We start from the raw sequence: 24,378 nt of genomic DNA, 5'->3' as shown, positions 1-24,378 counted from the left end.
TGAGAGCCAACTTGCGTACTACGCAAAGACCGGCGCTTACGACGCAAACACAGCTTTTGAGAATTGACCAATCACACGGTCGATGCTAGGCAAGGTCAAGGTTCGGTCATGTATGTCACGCCATCATTATATTCTATGAAAAGTACGGTGATGCAGCAGGTACATCCTGTCATAATCGAGAATTAGATATTTTGCCTATAATATGTCATATATTTAAAAAAACCATGCTGAGAGTCGGGCCTTTTGATATATCTTTATGCTGTACGCATTCCAGTTGAAATCTATACATCTCCCGAGTCTTCCACACAGGGTGTGTGAATTTCAAATGGAATTACCTGAATGAACGATGCCATTTGAATTGTACATGCCCTGTGTGGAAGATGTCTTACATAGGGGTGTATGGATTTCAACTGGAATAGTCCATTTTACTCCAGGCAGCTATTACTCTCACAGCAGATACATCTTTCTCTATCACCCATAAAAGGATACATGCACTGTACATAAACCATCACCGCGGTGTCACAGTGGTGATTGAACTTTTCACAGACCAGTTACCTTGTGGGTAAATAGTCAATCTACAAGTTGACTTTGCATTTCAGGACGGAGGAATTGCATCAAATACAGCACGACCAATTCACATTGGCAATCACCAATTATCTTTAGTCTCCCAATTCAGCGTCTCTGCGAATCTCTATGCTGCAGGCGAAACTGCACCATGTTATTCATGCTCTGAGCACTCAGGCTTTGGCCGCTCTCATATACTACATCGTTCCGGGAGTAGTGTCGCATCTCTGATTGGGAACGTACCTCGCTGTCGGCTGTAGCGCCACCACCACCACCACTACGTCGACCCTTGCTGGACCGCTCACGTCTCTGCCGTGACTAGAGTGGAAAGAAAAAAAGAATAAACAGAAAGTTTAGTTTGACTGGAAGTAATCAGGTATCAGATTTTACTCCACAAATGCTAAACCATGATTATGATGATTAACTTGTGCAGAAGTACTGAACTTTCTTTATCTCAGTTATTTGTATTTATATGCATAATTGTTGTAAAAAGGCAACCTAAAACAGTACCAACTGACAAGCAGGGACAATTTGGGTGGATATAAAAACTTAAATGAGTTGCTAGTGATAAGTTGTATTTAGTTACACTTGCTTTTTACCTTGTAAAAGGGATGTTTTAAGCTCCTGAAACGTACGGTAATTTTGTCTTGTTTTCTTTTAAAATCACACATGATGTTGTTGTACACAAAAATCAGTCTTTATCATTAATAGTTCTTGATTGGACCAGCATTAGTTCTAGGTCAGACCATGAGTTCGTTTATAATTTACTTGTTTTATTTCTTCTTTCACTTGGGTTACTTGTTCAGTGGATAATTCACATAATCCTCTGTTCTTCCATGAGGCCCTGTTAGGTACCTAACGAGGCCCTGTTAGGTACCTAACGAGGCCCTGTTAGGTACCTAACAAGGCCCCGTTAGGTACCTAACAGTGCCCCCAAAATAAGTCTCCTGAAAGTTCACAAAGAATCTGACAAGTTGAATCACTTTTGTTTAATGAATAAAATAGCTACATTTGGGCTATTCCATTTAAAATCCACACTCCCCTTTTGGAAGATTTTGGAAATATCTTCCACAGGGGCAGTATGAATTTCAAATGGAATGAACACATTAAGGCACTTAAATTTGAATTCCATACACCCTCTGAGAGATTCAATTTGAATCTTCCACAGAGGGAGGGTGGGTTTCAAATAGAGTTGGCTAATGTGTTAATTCCATTTGACATTCATACTCCCCCTGTGGAAGATATTTCCAAATCTCCCACAGGGGGAGTGTGGTTTTACATTTACCCAGCCAACACTCCATTCCATTGTCATGGTCATGTCCAGTTACAAGTGACATTATTTGTACTCTTAGTCTTATGTATAATTTTGCACTCTTCCAAGCCATGTCATAAAAGAAACTGTTACAAATTGGATCTCAGAACATGATACCTTTTGAATGGTAACATTTACCCCTGCCTAAAGCCACACTTCTACTCCATACCCACAATCAAGAGCTGTAAAATGGGAAGTTTTTTGCACTGGATAAATTTGTGTGATGCATTTTTTCATCTTCTAAAGTTCAATTAAGAATAAATATGTGCTAAATATATTTTCAACGATAAGTATTGTTAGGTCTAAGAGGAAAAATAAACATTTGTGAATTTAAAATGATTGGAATATGAAATAATTGAAGCATGAAAATAATATGTATGTTAAAATGATCACTTATATAGCACCCATCTTGTATGTGCACCCAAATACAACATGACTTGTACATAAAAGCATGTTAGTGACCTGTACATGCTACTGGTGGTTAAAAGAATTAAGACTTCTAAGATATTCACTGAAAAGAGGACTCACTTTAGCTCTAGATGACTGTTATAGTGTATTAGCATAAGGACCAGAATGAGTTACCACTAGTCATGAAGATTGCCATTTGAACCAAGTAACTGGAATTTTCTCATTTTCACAAACTGATATGCTAAAATGTATACCACCAAATTGTGGGGCCATACTTGGACTCACTCAAAACTAGAGCGGTTCTCACACTATAGACCTTTTCAAGAGCCATCAGAAATGTTCGCAAAATAATCACATGGACACGAGCATCTTTACACGCCCGCGTAAATACACATAACCGCTGCGTGCATTGATGCAACATACAACTGGCGTAAGTGCGCGCCCAAGAACTGCGTATATTGACCCATTTTTTAAAACTGGGTCATCACTTCGGAAAACTACAATAATTATGAAAAGGTCTATAGCTGTACTATGGAGCTTTGGCATTATTGTGGTATACATTTATTCAGCAATGCATGCTGGGATATTATTATAGAGCAGGCCAGTAAGGAACATACAGTGTTGTAGAATAAGAGCTGACCCATAGGCCAGCTAAAAATTTGAACACTTTACATATTTGAGTAAGATTTAATCTTTTCATAGAGAAGTCCTTTTCAGAGGGCTGAGCTTGCGAAACTCTAGCGAATGCCATCTTCTTTATTTAGCTCCGAAAGCTCAGCCCTCTGAAAAGGATTTTTCTCGGGAAAGATTAAATCTTACTCATGTTTACCGACCTAGAGTACCAAGTAATTTCAAATTGTCCCCCTTCTACATGTTTACCCAAGGTTAAGATGACCATAAAATCTTGATTGGCCAGGATAGTAAAGCTCCATGACTTTTTCTCCTATTTATATTCTTAATATAAAAGATATGATTGTGGACTGCTACATTTTTCTATTAAGATTTTTTTTAGAAAAAAAAACCTAACAAAACACCAATTAAACATGAAAATAGTATCTTAATATTTTGTGTGAAAATAATGAAATATTTGACAAATTTAAATTTTACTTCACACAAAGCCTGGACAGTGTATCAGATTCAGACACTGTGTGGCACACAGTGCCTTTATGGACACTTCACCACTAATGATGACAAATGTTACTATTTCATGAAAATGTTTTATATAAACATGATAAAAACTGTTGAAATAAACTATCATGACATTTCATCTTTGTGTGGTGCATAAATCACATTTTTACGACTTAAAAAACAAGCTTATGATTTAGTAGACATTTCAAGTAATTCAAATATTGCCATGAAAGCCTTATGATTCTTCAGATAGAGGATTTTTTTCATATTTTTATGTCGAGCATATCTAGGCATTAACAGCTGAAATCTGGAAGTTAATACTGACAAAAGTTTGGCCAGACAAAGGTGGTGAAGGTGGTCACCATAGATAGCTGATCAGGTCATTTTTACAGGACAGGCAAGTGTAGCCAACAATCTGGCTGCCCTGCCTTTTCCAGATGAGACACAAAAATCAATCCACCAACCCAGTTCTAATTAAAGGCTAAGCATTACAATTTTATTTTACGAAAGGAACCATCACATCAACACTGCATACTTATTTCCAATCCTGGTTTATGTAAACATAAATAAAATCCAGTGGTTCTTAAAAATACTACATGCATGAAGCATACACATGTTCTGGCCCCATTTGTTGAAATTAGAAACTTCCAAAAAACATATAACATGTTGAGCTGATCTCAAAGCTAAGTGTGAACAATACATCCAGGATGGTGTACTTGCTACTTTCAAAGTTGGAAGCAGAGGTTTCTACAACATATCTCTCTGCAATACTTGGATGCCCTAGGAGTCCAAATGTGGAAAGAGATAAATGCCTATGCTAGAAAGAAATGCAAGTATCAAGATCTCAAAGCTAAGTGTGAACAATACATCCAGGATTGTGTACTTGCTACTTTCAAAGTTGGAAGCAGAGGTTTCTACAACATATCTCTCTGCAAATACTTGGCTGCCCTAGGAGTCCAATGTGGAAATGATAAATGCCTATGCTAGAAAGAAATGCAAGTATCAAGATCTCAAAGCTAAGTGTGAACAATACATCCAGGATGGTGTACTTGCTACTTTCAAAGTTGGAAGCAGAGGTTTCTACAACATATCTCTCTGCAAATACTTGGCTGCCCTAGGAGTCCAATGTGGAAAGAGATAAATGCCTACGCTAGAAAGAAATGCAAGTATCAAGATCTCAAAGCTAAGTGTGAACAATACATCCAGGATGGTGTACTTGCTACTTTCAAAGTTAGAAGCAGAGATTCTACAACATATCTCTGCAAATACTTGGCTGCCCTAGGAGTCCAATGTGGAAAGAGATAAATGCCTACGCTAGAAAGAAATGCAAGTATCAAGATCTCAAAGCTAAGTGTGAACAATACATCCAGGATGGTGTACTTGCTACTTTCAAAGTTAGAAGCAGAGATTCTACAACATATCTCTGCAAATACTTGGCTGCCCTAGGAGTCCAATGTGGAAAGAGATAAATGCCTACGCTAGAAAGAAATGCAAGTATCAAGATCTCAAGTAAAGTGAGAACAATACATCCAGGATGGTGTACTTGCTACTTTCAAAGTTGGAAGCAAAGGTTTCTACAACATATCGCTCTGCAAATACTTGGCTGCCCTAGGAGTCCAATGTGGAAAGAGATAAATGCCTACGCTAGAAAGAAATGCAAGTATCAAGATCTCAAAGCTAAGTGTGAACAATACATCCAGGATGGTGTACTTGCTACTTTCAAAGTTGGAAGCAGAGGTTTCTACAACATATCTCTCTGCAAATACTTGGCTGCCCTAGGAGTCCAATGTGGAAAGAGATAAATGCCTATGCTAGAAAGAAATGCAAGTATCAAGATCTCAAGTAAAGTGAGAACAATACATCCAGGATGGTGTACTTGCTACTTTCAAAGTTGGAAGCAAAGGTTTCTACAACATATCGCTCTGCAAATACTTGGCTGCCCTAGGAGTCCAATGTGGAAAGAGATAAATGCCTACGCTAGAAAGAAATGCAAGTATCAAGATCTCAAAGCTAAGTGTGAACAATACATCCAGGATGGTGTACTTGCTACTTTCAAAGTTAGAAGCAGAGATTCTACAACATATCTCTGCAAATACTTGGCTGCCCTAGGAGTCCAATGTGGAAAGAGATAAATGCCTACGCTAGAAAGAAATGCAAGTATCAAGATCTCAAAGCTAAGTGTGAACAATACATCCAGGATTGTGTACTTGCTACTTTCAAAGTTAGAAGCAGAGATTCTACAACATATCTCTGCAAATACTTGGCTGCCCTAGGAGTCCAATGTGGAAAGAGATAAATGCCTACGCTAGAAAGAAATGCAAGTATCAAGATCTCAAAGCTAAGTGTGAACAATACATCCAGGATGGTGTACTTGCTACTTTCAAAGTTGGAAGCAGAGGTTTCTACAACATATCTCTCTGCAAATACTTGGCTGCCCTAGGAGTCCAATGTGGAAAGAGATAAATGCCTACGCTAGAAAGAAATGCAAGTATCAAGATCTCAAAGCTAAGTGTGAACAATACATCCAGGATGGTGTACTTGCTACTTTCAAAGTTGGAAGCAGAGGTTTCTACAACATATCTCTCTGCAAATACTTGGCTGCCCTAGGAGTCCAATGTGGAAAGAGATAAATGCCTATGCTAGAAAGAAATGCAAGTATCAAGTTCTCAAAGCTAAGTGTGAACAATACATCCTGGATGGTGTACTTGCTACTTTCAAAGTTGGAAGCAGAGGTTTCTACAACATATCTCACTGCAAATACTTGGCTGCCCTAGGAGTCCAATGTGGAAAGAGATAAATGCCTATGCTAGAAAGAAATGCAAGTATCAAGATCTCAAAGCTAAGTGTGAACAATACATTCAGGATGATGTACTTGCTACTTTCAAAGTTGGAAGCAGAGGTTTCTACAACATATCTCTCTGCAAATACTTGGCTGCCCTAGGAGTCCAATGTGGAAAGAGATAAATGCCTATGCTAAAAAGAAATGCAAGTATCAAGATCTCAAGTAAAGTGTGAACAATACATCCTGGATGGTGTACTTGCTACTTTCAAAGTTGGAAGTAGAGGTTTCTACAGCATATCTCTCTGCAAATACTTGGCTGCCCTAGGAGTCCAATGTGGAAAGAGATAAATGCCTATGCTAGAAAGAAATGCAAGTATCAAGATCTCAAAGCTAAGTGTGAACAATACATCCAGGATGATGTACTTGCTACTTTCAAAGTTGGAAGCAGTGGTTTCTACAACATATCTCTCTGCAAATACTTGGCTGCCTTAAGAGTCCAATGTGGAAAGATATAAATCATCATGACATCATGACAACAGCTTCAAAGACTGAACTAAGGGGTGAAAGAGCTAAGAGGGCAGGAAAGGCACCCCCTGCACCAACAGGTGGGTTACTTGGACACAGCTGGACACATTGAATCAATCTCATGCAATATTTGTATCTTGTGCTGAATACCTGTTTATTTGTTTTTTATGTTACTAACACTTACTTCTATTACATTTATAATACTTGTCAGAACTAGGCTGACTATGAACCTGCAAAATTGCCTCAGATAAATGCCCCTCCGGGGTGGTCACTAAATATGTGATCTGCTACGCACCCGCGTCCAAAAAAAGTGTCAAAATGGTGTCATTTTCAGGGTTGCTGGTTGACTTGAAAGTATAAAATGAATGGTGAAATCAGCTTCATTTAATGTTTTTGTAAGAAAAAAAAATATTTGTATACCCATGGCTTCATTTTATCTTCTGCAGGTGATACTGAAAATGATAGAATAATAACATGTTACTGTATGTCATTTAGGGTAGCTTTTGCAGTATTATGCCATTCAGAGGTACAAAATTTTTTGTCTGCGATACGTCATTTAGGGTGCATTTCCAAGGTTGTCAGACGCAGGCGGGTAGCACTTTTGTGAGAGAGTGACCCAACTCCACGCAGAAATGCCCATACCTTTCGCAGTTACTAGAATTTCCATTTCTTTACATGGGAGCTACTATTCACTGCAACCATTTCAATCCTCATTCACGACAAGATACAAGCAAGTGTTGTAGTTTAGTGGTACATACACCATGACAGGAATGGGGAAAAAAGTGTGTAGACAAAATACCCCTGGGCATATAATACTTTATGTACAGGAGTATGCTTCCCAACACAAAACTTCCAAATGCAGAATAATTTTATTTTTTTAAAGCCAAAATCCAATTTCAAGAACCACTGGACCAATATTAGATATGTTTGAATACTCATGTTAATATATATGTAAATTCCAAATTTGGTTATGAAATGCTAACATTCAGAAAAATTATTGGAAAAAAACGGGAAAATGTATCCATGGAGCAAAGTCGCCATTACAGTAGAGATGGGGTTAAGACGGGAACTGATCAACTTTCTCTTGATACGCACTTGAACATGTTTTTCAGATGAAAGTACAAAACTACAAAACAACACCACCCAGACATACAAGCCTTCAGGGGTTTCACAAGATGAAGAAACAGTAGGCTGACTATTTGATGCTAATTACAAAATAGACTTTAGTGGACATACAATGTTAGACAACTACATTGGAATTGAGGAATTATGTACTTGGTCATTTTTGAATTGAACAGTAGGCTGACTATTTGATGCTAATTACAAAATAGACTTTACTGGACATACAATGTTAGACAACTACATTGGAATTGAGGAATTATATTCTTGGTCATTTTTGAATTGAACAGTAGGGTGACTATTTGATGCTAATTACAAAATAGACTTTAGTGGACATACAATGTTAGACAACTACATTGGAATTGAGGAATTTTGTTCTTGGTCATTTTTGAATTGAACTTTTGAACAAAAATATGAGCATATGTGACCAGCTCTGACAAAACCAGGAACAAGTCATATTTTTGACATTTCTTGATTTGAATAAAAATGTAAGCACTAGACAATAAGCTTTAAAATGTTTCCAAAATTGTATAAATAGCATCGATACTTTTCAAGATATCGATAACTTTGTAAATGATACCTTGATATTGCTATTCTGAGTAATGGGCCAATTAGTTTCCTGCCTTACACAGGATTGAATAGGGATTATCATAATTCAACTGTTAGTTATTGATTAAATAAACCTCTTTTTACTAAGTACTTTCAAGGATTTGAAAGTCCACTTTGTCCCACAGTCAAAACTATGAAATTAAGAATTCAAAAATTTAATTTCTTTTTATGGGAATGTCATATTTAAAGGCCTATAATTCAATGTCTGGCAACTTGTTCCGGGTTTTGTTGGAGCTGGTCACATATATATTTACTCTTTGGTTACTTTATTTTGCTGTATTTCTAGAAATAAGAATGAGAAATATTGAAATGGCTAAAATTTTGATCAAATAGGCCACACCTTGAAAAGAGGAGGCAAATTTGAAGATTAAGAGCAAGAAGATGAGATGGTTAAGAAGAAGAAAAAAAGAAAAAATAACTTGAGAAGAATATAAAAAATAGACCAAATTTTGTGTTAAACGGGCATTCCAATGAGTCCATCATTGAGAGGGGGATTATTAGGTATAGACAAATCCAATTCCACTCATTCCACCACTAGATCATCTACTGCTCCTCTTCTTCTTAAGGTTCCTTTTTGTAGGACTGAGGCATTCAAGTCATCTTTTTTCAACCGCATTGTTTCTTTGTGGAATCAGCTTCCTCCTAGTACTAGGTCTTCTTTATCTTTTTCTATTTTTAAAACTAATGCGGTTCTTTTTTTAAACTCAAAATTTGATTCAAATTTCGAAGCCAACAGTACGTGCACATGGTTTTCTTCATGTAGCTGCAATATGTGCAGGTCTACTTAAAGGGGGGAGGGGACTGGGCAAGGGCAGCTTATTTTTGGTCTTGAGGTGGGATGGTCTTAGAGGTGATACGCACCTGTTCGTCCCATTCTCTGCACTGGTATTAATTCGTATTTTAAACATGTATATTATTGTAATCTTTTCAGAATGTATTTTGCTATTTTATATTTAACTGTTATTACGATATTGTGCAATCTCCAGTGTATAGAGTCTAATAAATAAATAAATAAATAAATAAAATAAATTCCTACACCTCAATGGCAGCCATTGAAGTGGGCCATCCCACCTGAAATGTGAAATGATGCAGGCTTTGCAGGAATTTTAAACCGTGTTCTTCTATCACCAGTGTGACAAAAGGATGCTGAAACTTTACAATGCAATACAATATAAGATGATTTTGGAGCATCGCTGTCTCCACCCAATAGGCAGTTGCAACACCAGTTTGGTGCGGAACTGCGGATGGACCCCAGTAATGGCGAAATGAATTCTGACCAACATTTGGCTTGTCGGATTAATGCATAATAGTACCTTATGTTGAATACAGTAATGCACTTTACATACAATGTTTCATGATACTACAGGCAGAATCGAGTATAATGTAAACTTTGCCAGACACCACAAATGAACTTCTTGAACCCCATTTAGAGCGTCTCCTTCTCCTCCTCTCCCTCCATCAAATTCAGTCATCAACCTCTTCAAAGACATTTCTAAATTTCTGTCATTTCCTTGTCGAGATTGCTACATCTATATTCCTATTTTCCTGTTTTTATCGTTTATGTAACATCAGCTAAGTGCAAGGAAATGACCATCTTTCAACTGATGTATGCTTTCCCATAATGCATTGCTGTTTTCTACTAGAAATTTAGTAATCCCAACAAAATTAGCCCAATTCTATACCATAATACCTTGGGATATGTGCCATATTGGATTTGTCCTCATGGGGGTCAAAATAGCGTACCTCCAAGTAAAGACCCAAAATCCAACAACTATTGCTTCTTTTAGCATGAGCATCACTGAGATTTATGTGAGTAGCATTTAGTGTGTGTTATGAGCACAAGGCTTATTTAATGCATGTTTTCTCCCATATACCTATTCATATCAAATCAAAGTTTGCCATGCATCCTACAATAACAGCAATGGCAGAAGCGTGACCAGTGGAGGGCCAAAATAAAAGAGAAAAGTGCCCCTCTGACAAAAAAAAAATGAAAGAGAAAATCGATTGGTAAGGCAAAGGAAAAGAGGCAAGGAGCCCAAAATTCAGACCGATCATGTGCCAAAATAGCGTAAAATACAAATATTTTGGCGCGATACGCACTCACATTCTCACAATATAGTCTTTTGTAGAACCTCAAAGACTTAACATGTACGGTCTCTCTTAAAAAAAAGGTATATGATGCAACTGATAAATTATTTTTGTCTTTTCCCCTAAAATTTTTATTTTGCCTCTGACTAAAAAATCTGGCTAGCCCCTGAGCAATGGATTATGGGAAGAGATCAATCAGCCTGCCATATTTATTACATATTTGAACCATAAATCAATGCTTCCATATAATGTTCCATGTTGAAAGTTTAGAAATCTTTCTAGAGAAATTCATCCATGACATGTGCTTCAAGTGACATTGACCACTTCATGTTTTTATAAAGGATATTTGCCCATAATTCTTTCAAGTTCGCTATCATCGTCATATCATAAGTTGAAGGTTATGAGCCATCCTTTCATTCATGCTTGTGTAAGGTTTTTTGGTCCTTTTAAGTAGATTTTGAATAGATTTAGATTGAAAAAAAGCTTGTAGGAAACCCCCTAAGAAACACAAAATTGTACTTGAATTCATTTATTTACTTATTAATTGATTGATTGACGGATAGTTATGTGCATCAAGGATGAGCCCATGAGCAAGATTATAAAAAGAATTTGTCTCAGCAGACTGCTTTTAAAAATCATGAATCAGTGCATTGACTTTTTTCCTAAAAATTTACCTTTTAGCAATTAAAAAAAGAATTCCACATAGTGTTGAGCTTTTTTTTCAACTCAAAATGAAAATGCATACAGCTTGGTTTTTTTAAATCATTTTCTTCAGAGACAAACTTTTCTGGCATAAGATAGCACAATCACACATTAAACCTGGTGTCTTCTTACTGGCCACTATGTCACCTACAGAAACATTTGTTTTGCAATAATTGTTCATTTTCAAAAACATGGCGGACTAGGGTTCATGATATTTAATCTTTTCTGCTGAAAGGGATATACAGTAATTTTCCAGCAAAATATATTTTAATTTTGACATCCTTAAATGAAACCTCTATTTACACTAAAAATTTCACAAGTTTACTTAAAGGGGAATGGTGAAGAGTATAATGAAATAGGGATTATGGTCCCAATAGGTCATCTGAAGATATATTAGTAGTGAAAATCAGACATACTGGACCAACTTTGATATAAAATCGGATAATTGAGCCCATATTTATTGGTCGAACTATGAGTTTTGAAATATTGGACGAGACAGAGTTGAGTCCAATTTTTTAAAACTCCATATTATCATTATCATGTTTTGGATCCAATATTTTCACACACTTGGATACATCAAAACATAATAATGGTTGCAATAGGAATCAAACTATTCATATGAGACCACATTTTAGCCAAACATCTTACATATTGTTAACACACAGATACAGGTCTCTCCTTCAGAGGTCCTAAAAAGAATTACCTGTTCATGATGGCAGCCCTATCCTCCATGCATGGCACAACACATGTGCTTTTTATTTGATACTCTATTTTACTTAAACTAATTTTAATTTTAAAACAGTTTTGAGTCATATTCAGTAGCAAGGTCTGGTTTTTTAAACACAACATACATATTCTATCAGAAGTTGGTCTTAAATTTTGGGTGTCAAAATTAAATGATTGTACATCCTTTTAAGTAGGAATTAGACCAAGTCTCTCAAATAACCCTACAAACTATTTATTGCATTGTGGGTGGAGGGTATGTAATTCTTCGTATTTGGTACACATAATGCAGTATTACAGAAAACATACTTTCTAAATGGAATTGTGCCTGCACTGACTTTATCCTATTATCCTATTACTTTATACTGAACTAGCCATTTACTGCCATCAACAAATGATTGAAGAGATTCCTCCTGAATTAGCCAATGGGCTTAACAACTATACATTAGTAACATTACCACCAGGACATGCACACCATTTACCTCAATAATTGGCACAAATGTAAAGACATTATTTTAAACCGCAGAGAGAGGCGAGGGATGTAATTTCTGTAAGCTCTGTGGTCTCTTTGGTCAACATCCACCTCCTTTATAAAGAATGTTTTGAATGTTCCATGCTCGACTTTGATTAATTTGCTAACTTTTAATGGCAATGACATGGAAACATGCCATGGTTAGTCCGATTACTGTGGCTAAAAACGTTCCAAAAATTATGTAAAACCACAAAGATTTCTGGAAGATGTAGGGACTTGAATTTATGCATTAATTTATTATCCGATACAGCTTTAGTGACACCATTACTGAGAACATAATGGCACACCACATTAAATTTTATGCTTATATTATTTATTTCAAAAATGTGAAGAAATTTGGGCAATATCCTCATATAGATCTGAAAAATGGCTGCCTATTCAGAATAAAGATACTTTATTGGGCTATTCCAGTTGAAATCCATACACCCCCTATGGAAGACATGACCTTAATCTCCCACACAGGGGGTGTAGATTTCAAATGGAGTCACCCATTCAGATCACCCCACACTCCCTGTGCAGAAGATTCAAGCCATGTTTTCCATAGGGGGTGTATAATAGATTTCAACTGGAATGGCCCATCCATTGCCATCTTGTTTTCCAACCTCTACAAGGAGATTGCCAAAATGTTTTCAATTTTTTACCTGTCGCAAAGGATTTGTCAATAGGATTGAGTTTCCAATGGGATATAAAGTATATTAGATGACCAATTTGCTTGCAGATCATTTCACTATTAATTAAAAATTGTCTGCTGAAAGACTGAAACTGTTCAGGTTCAAAACCATCACATGAGCTCATGAATATCTTTGCTTTCTAAAATGTAGAACCCCTTCTCTTTAACATGGCATATAAAGACATAGACCACCGGTGTTTTACCATTATAATCACTCAACAAGACACTTTTCTGAAAGTAAATAATACTTAGTTCTCTCCGATAGGATGAACAAATTCAGATGAACTTTCTGGGGAAAGATTAAATTTTGTTCAAGACACTTTTTCTCCCAGTACAGAGAAAAGAAATACAGCTTAGGGAAGGTATTATCAGAGGTAAGTTACAACAACATCAAATGGCTTAAACAGTAATTTAAAACATGTTGATCAAACACTCAGAGAGACAGGAGCGTGCACACATTAACATGATCAAAGCCCACTTGTTGAAGACGACAAAGATATATTTTGCCCATACATGTACAATGTACTGGCTACCAACGTTGTGTGGTCTTATGGCCTCATATTAGTATGTGTTGGGTACAAAACCAAATAAAACTGCAAGTTTGTAAAGAATTTGTTTGATAAGCTGTAAAGTTTCTTACTAAATCATATCCCATCATTATCCCACCCAGCCTTTCCATGAAAATAGCATCATCCTTCACTTACCTGTCAACTTAGATACACTTGACATTGGTTAAATCAATGTCATCAATTCAGTTCAGTTTACATCAGTTTATGATATCAGGAAGGTCACTTACAAATAAGCAAGTTTTTTTGATGGGAATTTATTAGGAGTATGCCATCGGTTGTCACAATACCGGCGCAGCCGGTGTGTTAGAGGTCAAACTTTCGTCAGATGTGTCTCTGACTTCATAAGCCAAAACCCATGCCATGAAATGTGCTATTCCAGTTGAAATCCTTACATCCCTATGGAAGACTAACCTTAATCTTCCACACAGGGAGTGTGGATTTCAAATGGAGTCACCCATTCAGATAACCCTATTTGAAATTCACACTCCTTGTGTGGAATATTAAGATTATGTCTTCCTTACAGGGTGTATGGATTTCAACTGGAATAGCCCCAAATCACCAATCTTTCACCCACCTGTAAACTTGGCGATGCCGTTGGCTTCGGGGCAATCAAAGACGTCAACTTATAATAGTCCAGGAAGGTTTTGGCAAGATTACGGCCTAGTTTCATGTCTACGGGTTACAGTCATGTCAAGGAAAAACATATCGCCTTACAGAAATTTAATCTAAAGATACTACTACTTTGTTTTCAATTATTTGCTGTGTTCTAGTGTTGAGGCAATAGAAGAAGAGAAAAAAGTGACTAGAAATAGGTCTTTGTGGGGAATGTTATATGTAGTAAACATGTTTTGTTGTCTGGTGAGAAAATGTCACTACTGGGCATACAGGATGCTAGCCTTGAGGGTCTAGCCGTGGTGTTGTGAATCAATATATAAAAGAGCAACATATTGAATATTGAAAAAAAATCTCATATTTTGTATAATCTTAATTCTAATTTCATTTTGTTCTTTGTTATTTTTCTTTCTTCATTCCATTTTTCTTTCTTCACTCTCTTCTTTTTTCTGATCCTACTTTCTTTCTTGAATGCCTTTTTTTCTTTTTCCTTGAGCTAGAGCTATGAAGGGAATATCCCTCTATAGTCATCTCATATTTTGGATAGTTTTAATCTTACTTTCATTCATTCTAATTTCATTTTGTTCTTTGCTATTTTTCTTTCTTCACTCTTTTATCTGATCTCACTTTCTTTCTTGTATGCCTTTATTCATTTATTTCACTTTTTTCCTTGAGCTAGAGCTATGTAAGGGAATATCCCTCTATAGTCAGCGGGAAAGATAAACTTGGAATGTTGCATCTGATGGGTGTGGCAAGTTTCTCCTTTCAAAGGATGCCATATATATATGGTGACCCAGATTCAGTCATGTATGAGGTCAATTTGTAAGACAGCCAGCCAATCATAGCATGTATCTACTTGTATCTACATGTGACATCAGACGCAACATTCCAAGTTTCTTTCTGACAGCGACATATAACATATGAAATACAACATAACTATTGAATTCTTCCTCCTATCTCTTTTTTCATCCCTTATTTCTTTTAATTATCTAAAACAATGCATTATGCAAAGAGTACACATCTTTTTTTATCACATGGAATCTCTGTTAAGTGCTATTTCAGTTGCAACAGCAGAAAGATGTTAAAAATAGCTCAAATTATTCCTTTTGCTTCCTTCCATTATTGCTCCCCTCCCCTCCCCATCCCCAATTTTTCTTTCGATCCCCCTCCCCATCCACCTGTCAGCCAGTCTTATCATCTCTCCCTCTCCCCCCATCATATGAAGTAACATAACATAATACAAAGGATACATCCCTCTTCATCATATGGAATCTGTGTGTTAGAGGAGCTAGAGTTGTAGCAATAGAATGATGCCTCCAATGTGTAGCACATGGAATTCTCATCAAGTAATCCACCAAGAAACCGTCTCCCTGTGCCAGCTTTCACGGTATCACGATTGAAAGATGTGTTCATCTAATAGGAAGAAAAAAAACAACGGCAAGATTGTAAGTAACTGTTACTTTCCCTTAGGCCTAAAAATATAGTTTGATTGGCGTAACCCGACCGACCCTAAAAATAGGCACGACCCTCGACTTTTTTTCTTATATTTTTGCCAAAAAAATGTAAAAAATGTTAAAAAGTTCCAATTTACAGCTTAAAATGTGTGTAAAAAAAATGTATAAAAAAAATTGCCGACCGACCTACCCTAATTTTTTTTTTATGTTACGCCAATCAAACAATTTTTTTAGGCCTTACTTGTTATTGGTTACTTCATACACTCCTATATCAAAGCAGCCAATCAATAAAGCAGTTAGAAAAGTATGTGGAGTGCATTGATTGTGTATAATGTGCACTCCGTTTGCGTCGCGTAGGATTGATTCATTTTGCGAGCGGGTTGATGACTCATATCAGATTGCTTAAATGTTGCTTTCTACTGAAGATGGCTTATATCAGATTGTTTAAATGTTGCTATCTACTGAAGATGGCTCATATCAGATTGTTTAAATGTTGCTATCTACTGAAGATGGCTGATATCAGATTGCTTAATGCTGCTATCTACTGAAGATGGCTCATATCAGATTGTTTAATGCTGCTATCTACTGAAGATGGCTCATATCAGATTGTTTAATGCTGCTATCTACTGAAGATGGCTCATATCAGATTGTTTAATGCTGCTATCTAATGAAGATGGCTCATATCAGATTGTTTAATGCTGCTATCTACTGAAGATGGCTCATATCAGATTGTTTAATGCTGCTATCTAATGAAGATGGCTCATATCAGCTTGTTTACATGTTGCTATCTACTGAAGATGGCTCATATCAGATTGTTTAATGTTGCTATCTACTGAAGATGGCTCATATCAGATTGTTTAATGTTGTTATCTACTGAATATGGCTAATATCAGATTGTTTAATGTTGCTATCTACTGAAGATGGCTCATATCAGATTGTTTACATGTTGCTATCTACTGAAGATGGCTCATATCAGATTGTTTAAATGTTGCTATCTACTGAAGATGGCTCATATCAGATTGTTTAATGTTGTTATCTACTGAATATGGATAATATCAGCTTGTTTAATGCTGTTATCTACTGAAGATGGCTCATATCAGATTGTTTAAAGCTGCTATCTACTGAAGATGGCTCATATCAGATTGTATAATGCTGCTATCTACTGAAGATGGCTCATATCAGATTGTTTAATGTTGCTATCTACTGAAGATGGCTCATATCAGATTGTTTAATGTTGCTATCTATTGAAGATGGCTCATATCAGATTGTTTAATGCGGCTATCTACTGAAGATGGCTCATATCAGATTGTTTAATGCGGCTATCTACTGAATATGGCTCACATCAGCTTGTATAATACTGGTATCTACTGAAATGAAATGAAAATATATTTGGTTCCATTTTCCAACATTTTTAGGGACAATTTTGTTTTGAAAAAAGCAAAAATCATGGTTTTTTTCTTCTCATGTATGAAATAGGTTAATAAATGTGTATCATTTGATGCTCGAGAAAGTGTACAAAATAATGCACTTGTACTGAGATGTTGATGTGTCTAATGCACTCTCCCATTACTCCCAACAAGTGATATGTGTTTATTAACCTATAATTGTAGACATGTTTTATAGGTCAAGAAGGCCAAAATTACAACCATATCAGCAGTCCAAAAATACCAAATCAATAGTAAGAATTCCAACCTGACTGAATGCCTGTCATGTCATCACAAGTTATTTATTACAATGACAATGATGAACACACCCTTCCTCTGGCAGAGCTTCCTCTGGCAGAGCTTTCTCAGTACAGTTTCATCTTTTCAGTAAATCTCTAAAGCTTTTGCGTTTGGTCCCCTGATGTCGTCAAGCTTATATGCACATCATTACTGTACACTTCACAGCATTGAAATGCGATATAATGACGACATCAGGGGTCCAAGTACGGAGGCTTATGGGATTTACCAAAAAGGGGAATTGCAAGATGAACCAACTGATGTAATGGCCTGCCATAAAATCCTTACCCCCCCCCCCTTGCTTATGCCAAATGTTTGGGAACCCAATAAATGCCCTAGGAAATGCATTAAATAGAAAATTAGTTAGCAGGAAAGCACATTTGAACATTTCCTTACTGCTTTCTAAGCCTTTTTAAAGCATTTTATTTCAAAGTGATATTAAACATGTAAAAAAAGTGTATGCCCAACCTTTTGACCTGCTAAAAATTACTTCCCTTCCCCCTTTTTGGTATTCATCAGTTGAATGCAAGAAGTTGTAAATGCATAGTATGGGGTGGTGCAGCAATTATGTGTACCAAGTAACTGGAGCCCTTTTAGGATGCCCTTTTCTCTCAAACTGGGACCAAACTCTTAATCACCAGGGTTTTGGGGTACAGCTAGAAAATCGCATGCATAGCCATGGGATAAGGGCAGTGCCATATCACAAGACCAACTGGGCGGCAATTTTTGGAAATTTCACCCCAGCTCATAATTATTGGACAGCTCCTTTGAATGTGTAATATATATACACTTATTTTGTGCAAGTAAATCTCTGAAATTTTGTCCACATTTTCAACAACCTACATAACTAATGAAAACTCCCACAAAAATCCAAATAGCAGTTTTAAATGTTTATGTTATAAACCATTCTGGTAAAATTCTTTTTTTTTATTACAAAAGTGTAGAAAGCTTCTTTTAAAAGGGGCTGAACCAGGTCACCATCACCTAAAATGGCAACTCTGCAAATGGAGCATATTCAGTGGGGATTTTATCTGGATTAAAGCTAATAAAATGCTCCATTTTGTGGTATAAAAATGTCAACATCAATGTTTCATGACATGTCCCCTTTCTGAAATAGTAGGTCACTACAGCAGGGCTATTTACATGAGCATTTTTAATTTAGATCAATCCAAATCTAGCACACTTGTTCAGTGAGTGTATATCCATCTAAGTAAGGGACCAGTCAAAATTTATTCCAATGGAAATGGTGGTGATTTTAGTAAGGCCGTATAAAATTAATGTTTTGGTTCTCGTCCAGAGGATTTTTATGAATTGATGAGGGAGGGAGGTGTTTTTTTTTTTTTTTTTTCCCCAACTTTTTTTTTTTTTTTCTTTTTTTTTCGAGTTTCACCTTTTTTTTTCCTTTTTTTTTTCTTTTCCCTTTTTTTTTTTTTTTTTTCAAATGTGAGATTCTGAGGATAAACCCCTAGAGTACCACAAAAAGACTTGGAAGTGATGCTTGTTCTCTAATAAACTTATTTATATGTATGAAGATTTCATAAATCATTCCAAAGTCTAAAAAATTGAAAAATCTAAAAAAAAAAAAAAAAAAAAATCTGACAAATCCCAGAAATTGAGGAGGGAGGGACGAGAACCAAAATATTAATTTTACACGGCCTAAGTAATAGAACCCAGTTTAGTTTAGGAAAAAGTGGGTATCACAGGTACAACGGCGACAACTCTCTAGTACTAGTCCGAACACGTAATTTACCATTCGCTAGTCAGAATTCTGGAACTTAATTTGGTTTTTGAACTAGAGAACCTTCGGACTAGCAACCCTTCGGACTAGAGAGAAGTCACAGGTACAACGGCTATCACACAAATGTAACGAAGAAACATAATTGGTGGAACACAACATCTTTGAGTGAAAGTGATGGGAGAACACAAGATTTTACATCCAAAATGTGTGTGAATTTCCCCCATTCCCCATAGTGTAAATATTGACCGACTCCTAACATATCCAATTCTGATATAGGCCACAGGTTCTGTACACAATATTTTGTATTGATTATATATCTATGTATCATAATATGTGATACTTGATCTGCATTAGAAAGAGAGAGAGAGGTCCACATAGAGTAAATCCCAAGGTGGTGTATATAAGAAGTGCTATTAAGTTTAGGAAATGTTGAGAGGGGGTGATGGAGACAACTACTTGATTTATTGTCAGCTCTTTTTCACTCCTGAGATATCATCTGATGAAAGCTATCTTTTGCAGTCATTAAATTTGGTCCCCCTCCCTTACATCCATTAGAATATGTCAATGAATCCTAGTGATTGCAGGTCTCTTGAGCTATGAGCTACAACTCAGTGCTTCAATAAAAGGACAAAAATCTTGTTAATTAAAAACCAATCAAACTGATTGACATATAAGATTGCTTTCTATAATAAGTTCCACAAGTTAAAATAGACTTTTTAAACAAAAATCTGGGGTGTTTTTTAAGTGAAAAAACATAGAATGAACGGCTCTTTTCAGAGCCATCAGACTTTGTAAATACAAATAATGTATGATAATCCTTAGTTATAATCTGAAGTTGATGTCGCAATTCAAGTTGACTTCTCAGTGTGTAAACGGGGTCTACTGCGTTCAATAATGTTCCACAGCCTTTCAGGGAAGCTACATATTTATTGGTCACTGTGATTTAAACTAGTTAACAACTTGGCTTGAACTTTAAAGATTGAACTTTGACCATCAAAATGGGCAACTAAGTCAGTAGTGTACATGTACCTAGCAAGGATTCCGCTAGCTTTTGAAATTACAGGGTCCATATGGACCCTATAATCTGTAAAAATTAACAAATATAGGGTCTCCAAGGATTGGTTTGGGTCTGCGGACAAAAATTGGTCTTTTCCAGTCGAAATCCATGCACCCCCTTATGGCAAACATGAGCTTAATCTCTATGTAGTTACCTGAATGGGCTATTCCATTTAAAATCCATACTCCCCTGTGGAAGATTTTGGAAATATCTTCACAGGTGGAGTATAATTTCAAATGGAATGAACACATAGCAGCTCCATTTGAAACTCACCTCCCTCTGCAGAAGATTCATGTTGAATCTTTCTCAGAGGGGTGTATGAAATTCAAATGGACCTGCTTAATATGTTCATTCCATTAGAAATTCATACTCCCCCATAGAAGATATTTCCAAAATCTTCCACAGGGATAGTGTGGATTTTAAATGGTATAGCCCATTTCAAGGCTTACTCCACATATGAATAATAATAAATCATTAATGGTACCCAAGTACATTTTGAAATAACTCCTATAATTATCATATGAATGACACATGTATTATCTTATTAAGTTATGTAGTTGGACTAAATTATAATTCTGTTCAACTGGACTTAGTGTTTTAGATGGCTACAGTATCACGTCATAGCCATGACGCATCATCTGTCCTATAAATTTATGGTAGATTTTCTACTATCATTTCAAAAAGTTTTGAAAGTGACCACCATATCATTTAATAAAATGTTTCATAAGTACTTTGTACTAAACGTAGCCTGTTCTGTTGTTGATCTAGTGGTCATCTTTTACCACTGACTTTCACCACCTCAAATAACATAACAGTAAGCTTCCTTATGACAACTAAAACAAGAAGTGACCATTCCTTTCGACAACAAACAGCACATACTCCTTCTTATTTTGTAAAAACATTAAATCAAAACTACATCACGACTTTGGTTAACATCCACTCACTGTAAAAATATACAGCCGTCTCGTTCAAGGACTTATGTCAAAGCGAGACAATATTAAGAAGGAGAAAATGTTGAATTGGTCGGACACGTATCCTGGCCTATCATGAACTCTATTCAGTCTGCGGCCATCAGTCGCGTAAATGGCCGTGTAATTTCCTTCGCACGTCGCTTTCCATTACAGCATTCAGCGTTACACTAAGTGTTCCCAAACATACTTTAAAAAGCCCCGTGTCTAATGGAAGTATTGCTGAGGTCTTAATTTGTTATGTGCCATGCTCTCTGTCTTTCCCTCCCTCTCTCTCCATGTCTCAAAATGTATTTTACCATAATCAAAAACATGCAATATGCCACTCAATTCTTAAAATATGAACAAAAATGAAGACTTTGACATTTCTAGGACCCTGAAGCATACATTTCAACATGGCTTTACTCAAAAACCATTAATTGTAAATAATTTAACATGTCTGGTAAGTAGAAGAGGTTTTTTTTTTTAAAAAGAAAGTTCTTCAGATATTATGTTTAATTTAGGACATAAATGCAAGGAATCAGTTCAATTCTCTTTTAAGGTTTTCCGCTCCCTTTTTATATCTGGGTTTTATATTAGAAATAGGCATCAAAGAACATATTATACTGTACAAAGAATTGTAAAATATAACACTATTAAGTATAAATTTCTGAATATTTTATGGAAAATGGACAGACAGGAATGAGGAAAATACACAGAGAAGGGAAGACACAAAAACACAGTATATCATGTAGACCTATTGCATTAACCAATCCACATGCCTATCAGTGATCAGTGTTCCGTGTTCCATATATCACTAAACAACCATGTAAAAAATCCAAAGCAGACAAAATAAACTAAATCTAGTAAAACAAAAAATCAGGGTAACAGGTTAATTGGAACTAATCTTACAAATTGAGCTTCAACCCACTCTTAGCATTCTACCACTTCCAAGTAAAAATGTTGTATCTGCTCTGCTAATTGCTGATAGATACTGTCCTTTCCTGTGAGAGCAGACTGGTTTGAACTATTTACCTCCCAGATAAAGAGGCTGTATCTGCACTTGTAGATGCTGTACTTTTTGCCTTTGTGAGCAAATCAGTAAACACCTGTCTCCCAGATTAAAGGGATGTATCCATAGGCGGCAAAGCGGTGGAGGGGGGGGGGGACACCCCTCTAAATTTGGGCAAGGGGGGAGTCCCCCTAAAAATCATAATAGAAGAAATAAATGAAGCAATAATTGTGTTGTGCATCATACTTTTTAGCACGAAAAACACTATGTTTTTGATGTATCTGCTCTGTTAATTGGTGGCAGATACTGCCCTTTACTTTGAGAACAGACTGGTTTGAACTATTTGCCTCCCAGATAAAAGGATTGAGTCTGCACTTGTAGATGCAGAACTTTTGTGTCCCAGATAAAGGGATGTATCCATAGGCGCCGAAGCGGTGGAATGGGGGCACATACCCCCCCCAACTTTGGGCAAGGGGGGATGCCCCCTAAAAATCATAATAGAAGAAAACATTAAGCAATAATTGCCTTGTGCATCTTACTTTTTAGCACAAAATACACTGTTTTGGGACCAAATACGGTACAATTGCAAAATTTTGTGCACTTCATGCCCATTGGCCCATCAAATAGCAGAAAACATCCTAATTTGTGGCTAATATAGTTTGAATTTTTTTTTGTGTACTTTGTGTGCATAAACAAATCCCTGTAAAACAAGATTGAAATATGCTCGCCCCCCCCCCCCCCCCACCCACCCAATTAAAAAAAAAAAATTTAATGCTTCCGCCGCCACTGGATGTATCTGCTATGTTGTTTACTTGTAGATGCTGTATTTCACCTTTGTGAGCAGATCTATGAGCAGATCTGTGAACACTTGTCTGTCTCCCAGGTAAAAAGACTGTATCTGTTTTGTCATTGGCTCACAGATACTGCATTTGTACTTGGTGGTTCAGCTTTACACCCAATAGTGTGAAAGTAATGTAATCCATATTGCAATAACATTATGATGTAAGCATGACCTAAATAAGTGATGTTGTATTGCAGATTGGTGGATAGGAGCAAATTTGGATGTAAGAATCAAATTAAGTTTGGCATCAATTTGCGATGATATTAATTGATGATAGGCCAAATTTTGTTTTGTGTCTGTTTGATACTGGGCTATTCCATTTAAAAATCATGTTTGCATCTTTGGAATGGACAATTCCAGTTGAAATCCATATACCCCCCTATGGAAGACATGACCTTAATCTCAAAACACAGGGACTATGAATTTCACATGAGTTTACCTGTATGGGTGACTCCATTTAAAATCTACACCCCCTGTGTAGGAGATTAAGGTTATGTCTTGCATAAGGGGTGTATGGATTTCAACTGGAAGAGTCCATGGCCCAGGAAGTTGAAAAATTGGCCCAGAAAAATAAGAGAAAACGTAAAGTAAATAAAAGTATAATTTAGATTTTCAGTGACTCTTTGGGTCAATTTTAGCGCAAAGTTACCGCGTCGGCATAAGCTGAAAATTCTTAGTGAGTACACTGGAGAGAAGCATAATATGAATCAGACAAGCACACCAAAATTGATGTAGCTAACAATGACACCTAAAGAACATTTTGAATTTTTTGATGAAAATGGGCCAAAGCTCAAGAGCTACCAGCCTAATTTTGAAGCTATTTTCAGCATTATTTACCTACGAAATGGGACAATTTTAATAACACACAAACCTAGAATTGGCATACTTTCGTTCAACCTTTTGGAATAACAAATCTTCCCTCGTCCTACTTTCATGCTATAAAGGAGATTGCACTCAATTGGTGTGGTGTGAAACACAATTTTGTATGATTGGTGGAAATGATCAGTGCTTTCACACAAGATGAAACCAAATTTCACTTCAAAGTTAGGGTTTAGTGGAACGATCAGTGCTTTTACACAAGATGTGTCTGAAAGCACTGTCTGCTTCAACACATGTTGATCAAGGAAATCCTGTAGATTTTATTTGTTATGGTTACCCTTATTCAGTATTTGGCATCTTTTGGTAGGCAATGCTGCTGTTATCTACTTCATGGGCCATTCCAGTTGATATCCATATACCCCCTATGGCAGACATGATCTTAATCT

General features: G+C 36.4%; 1 protein-coding gene across 1 annotated transcript in view; it reads right to left on the bottom strand.

Moving 5' to 3' along the window:
* Window positions 1–256: 256 nt before the first annotated feature.
* LOC140160713 (cytosolic carboxypeptidase 6-like) overlaps window positions 257–24,378 on the bottom strand; it is a 230,224-nt gene continuing 206,102 nt past the window's right edge. The window contains exons 11-13 of the mRNA XM_072184008.1: window positions 15,594–15,756; window positions 14,306–14,403; window positions 257–882 (exon numbers count right to left, since the gene is read on the bottom strand). Of these exons, the coding sequence (XP_072040109.1) occupies window positions 673–882; window positions 14,306–14,403; window positions 15,594–15,756 (471 nt within the window). The 3' untranslated portion in view covers window positions 257–672. The remainder of the gene's footprint in view (window positions 883–14,305; window positions 14,404–15,593; window positions 15,757–24,378) is intronic.

Source organism: Amphiura filiformis, chromosome 1 (assembly GCF_039555335.1).
Source record: "Amphiura filiformis chromosome 1, Afil_fr2py, whole genome shotgun sequence".
Classification (NCBI taxonomy): Eukaryota; Metazoa; Echinodermata; class Ophiuroidea; order Amphilepidida; family Amphiuridae; genus Amphiura; species Amphiura filiformis.
The sequence above is the reverse complement of the archived record's forward strand: the minus strand, read 5'-3'. Positions and strand labels throughout refer to the sequence as shown.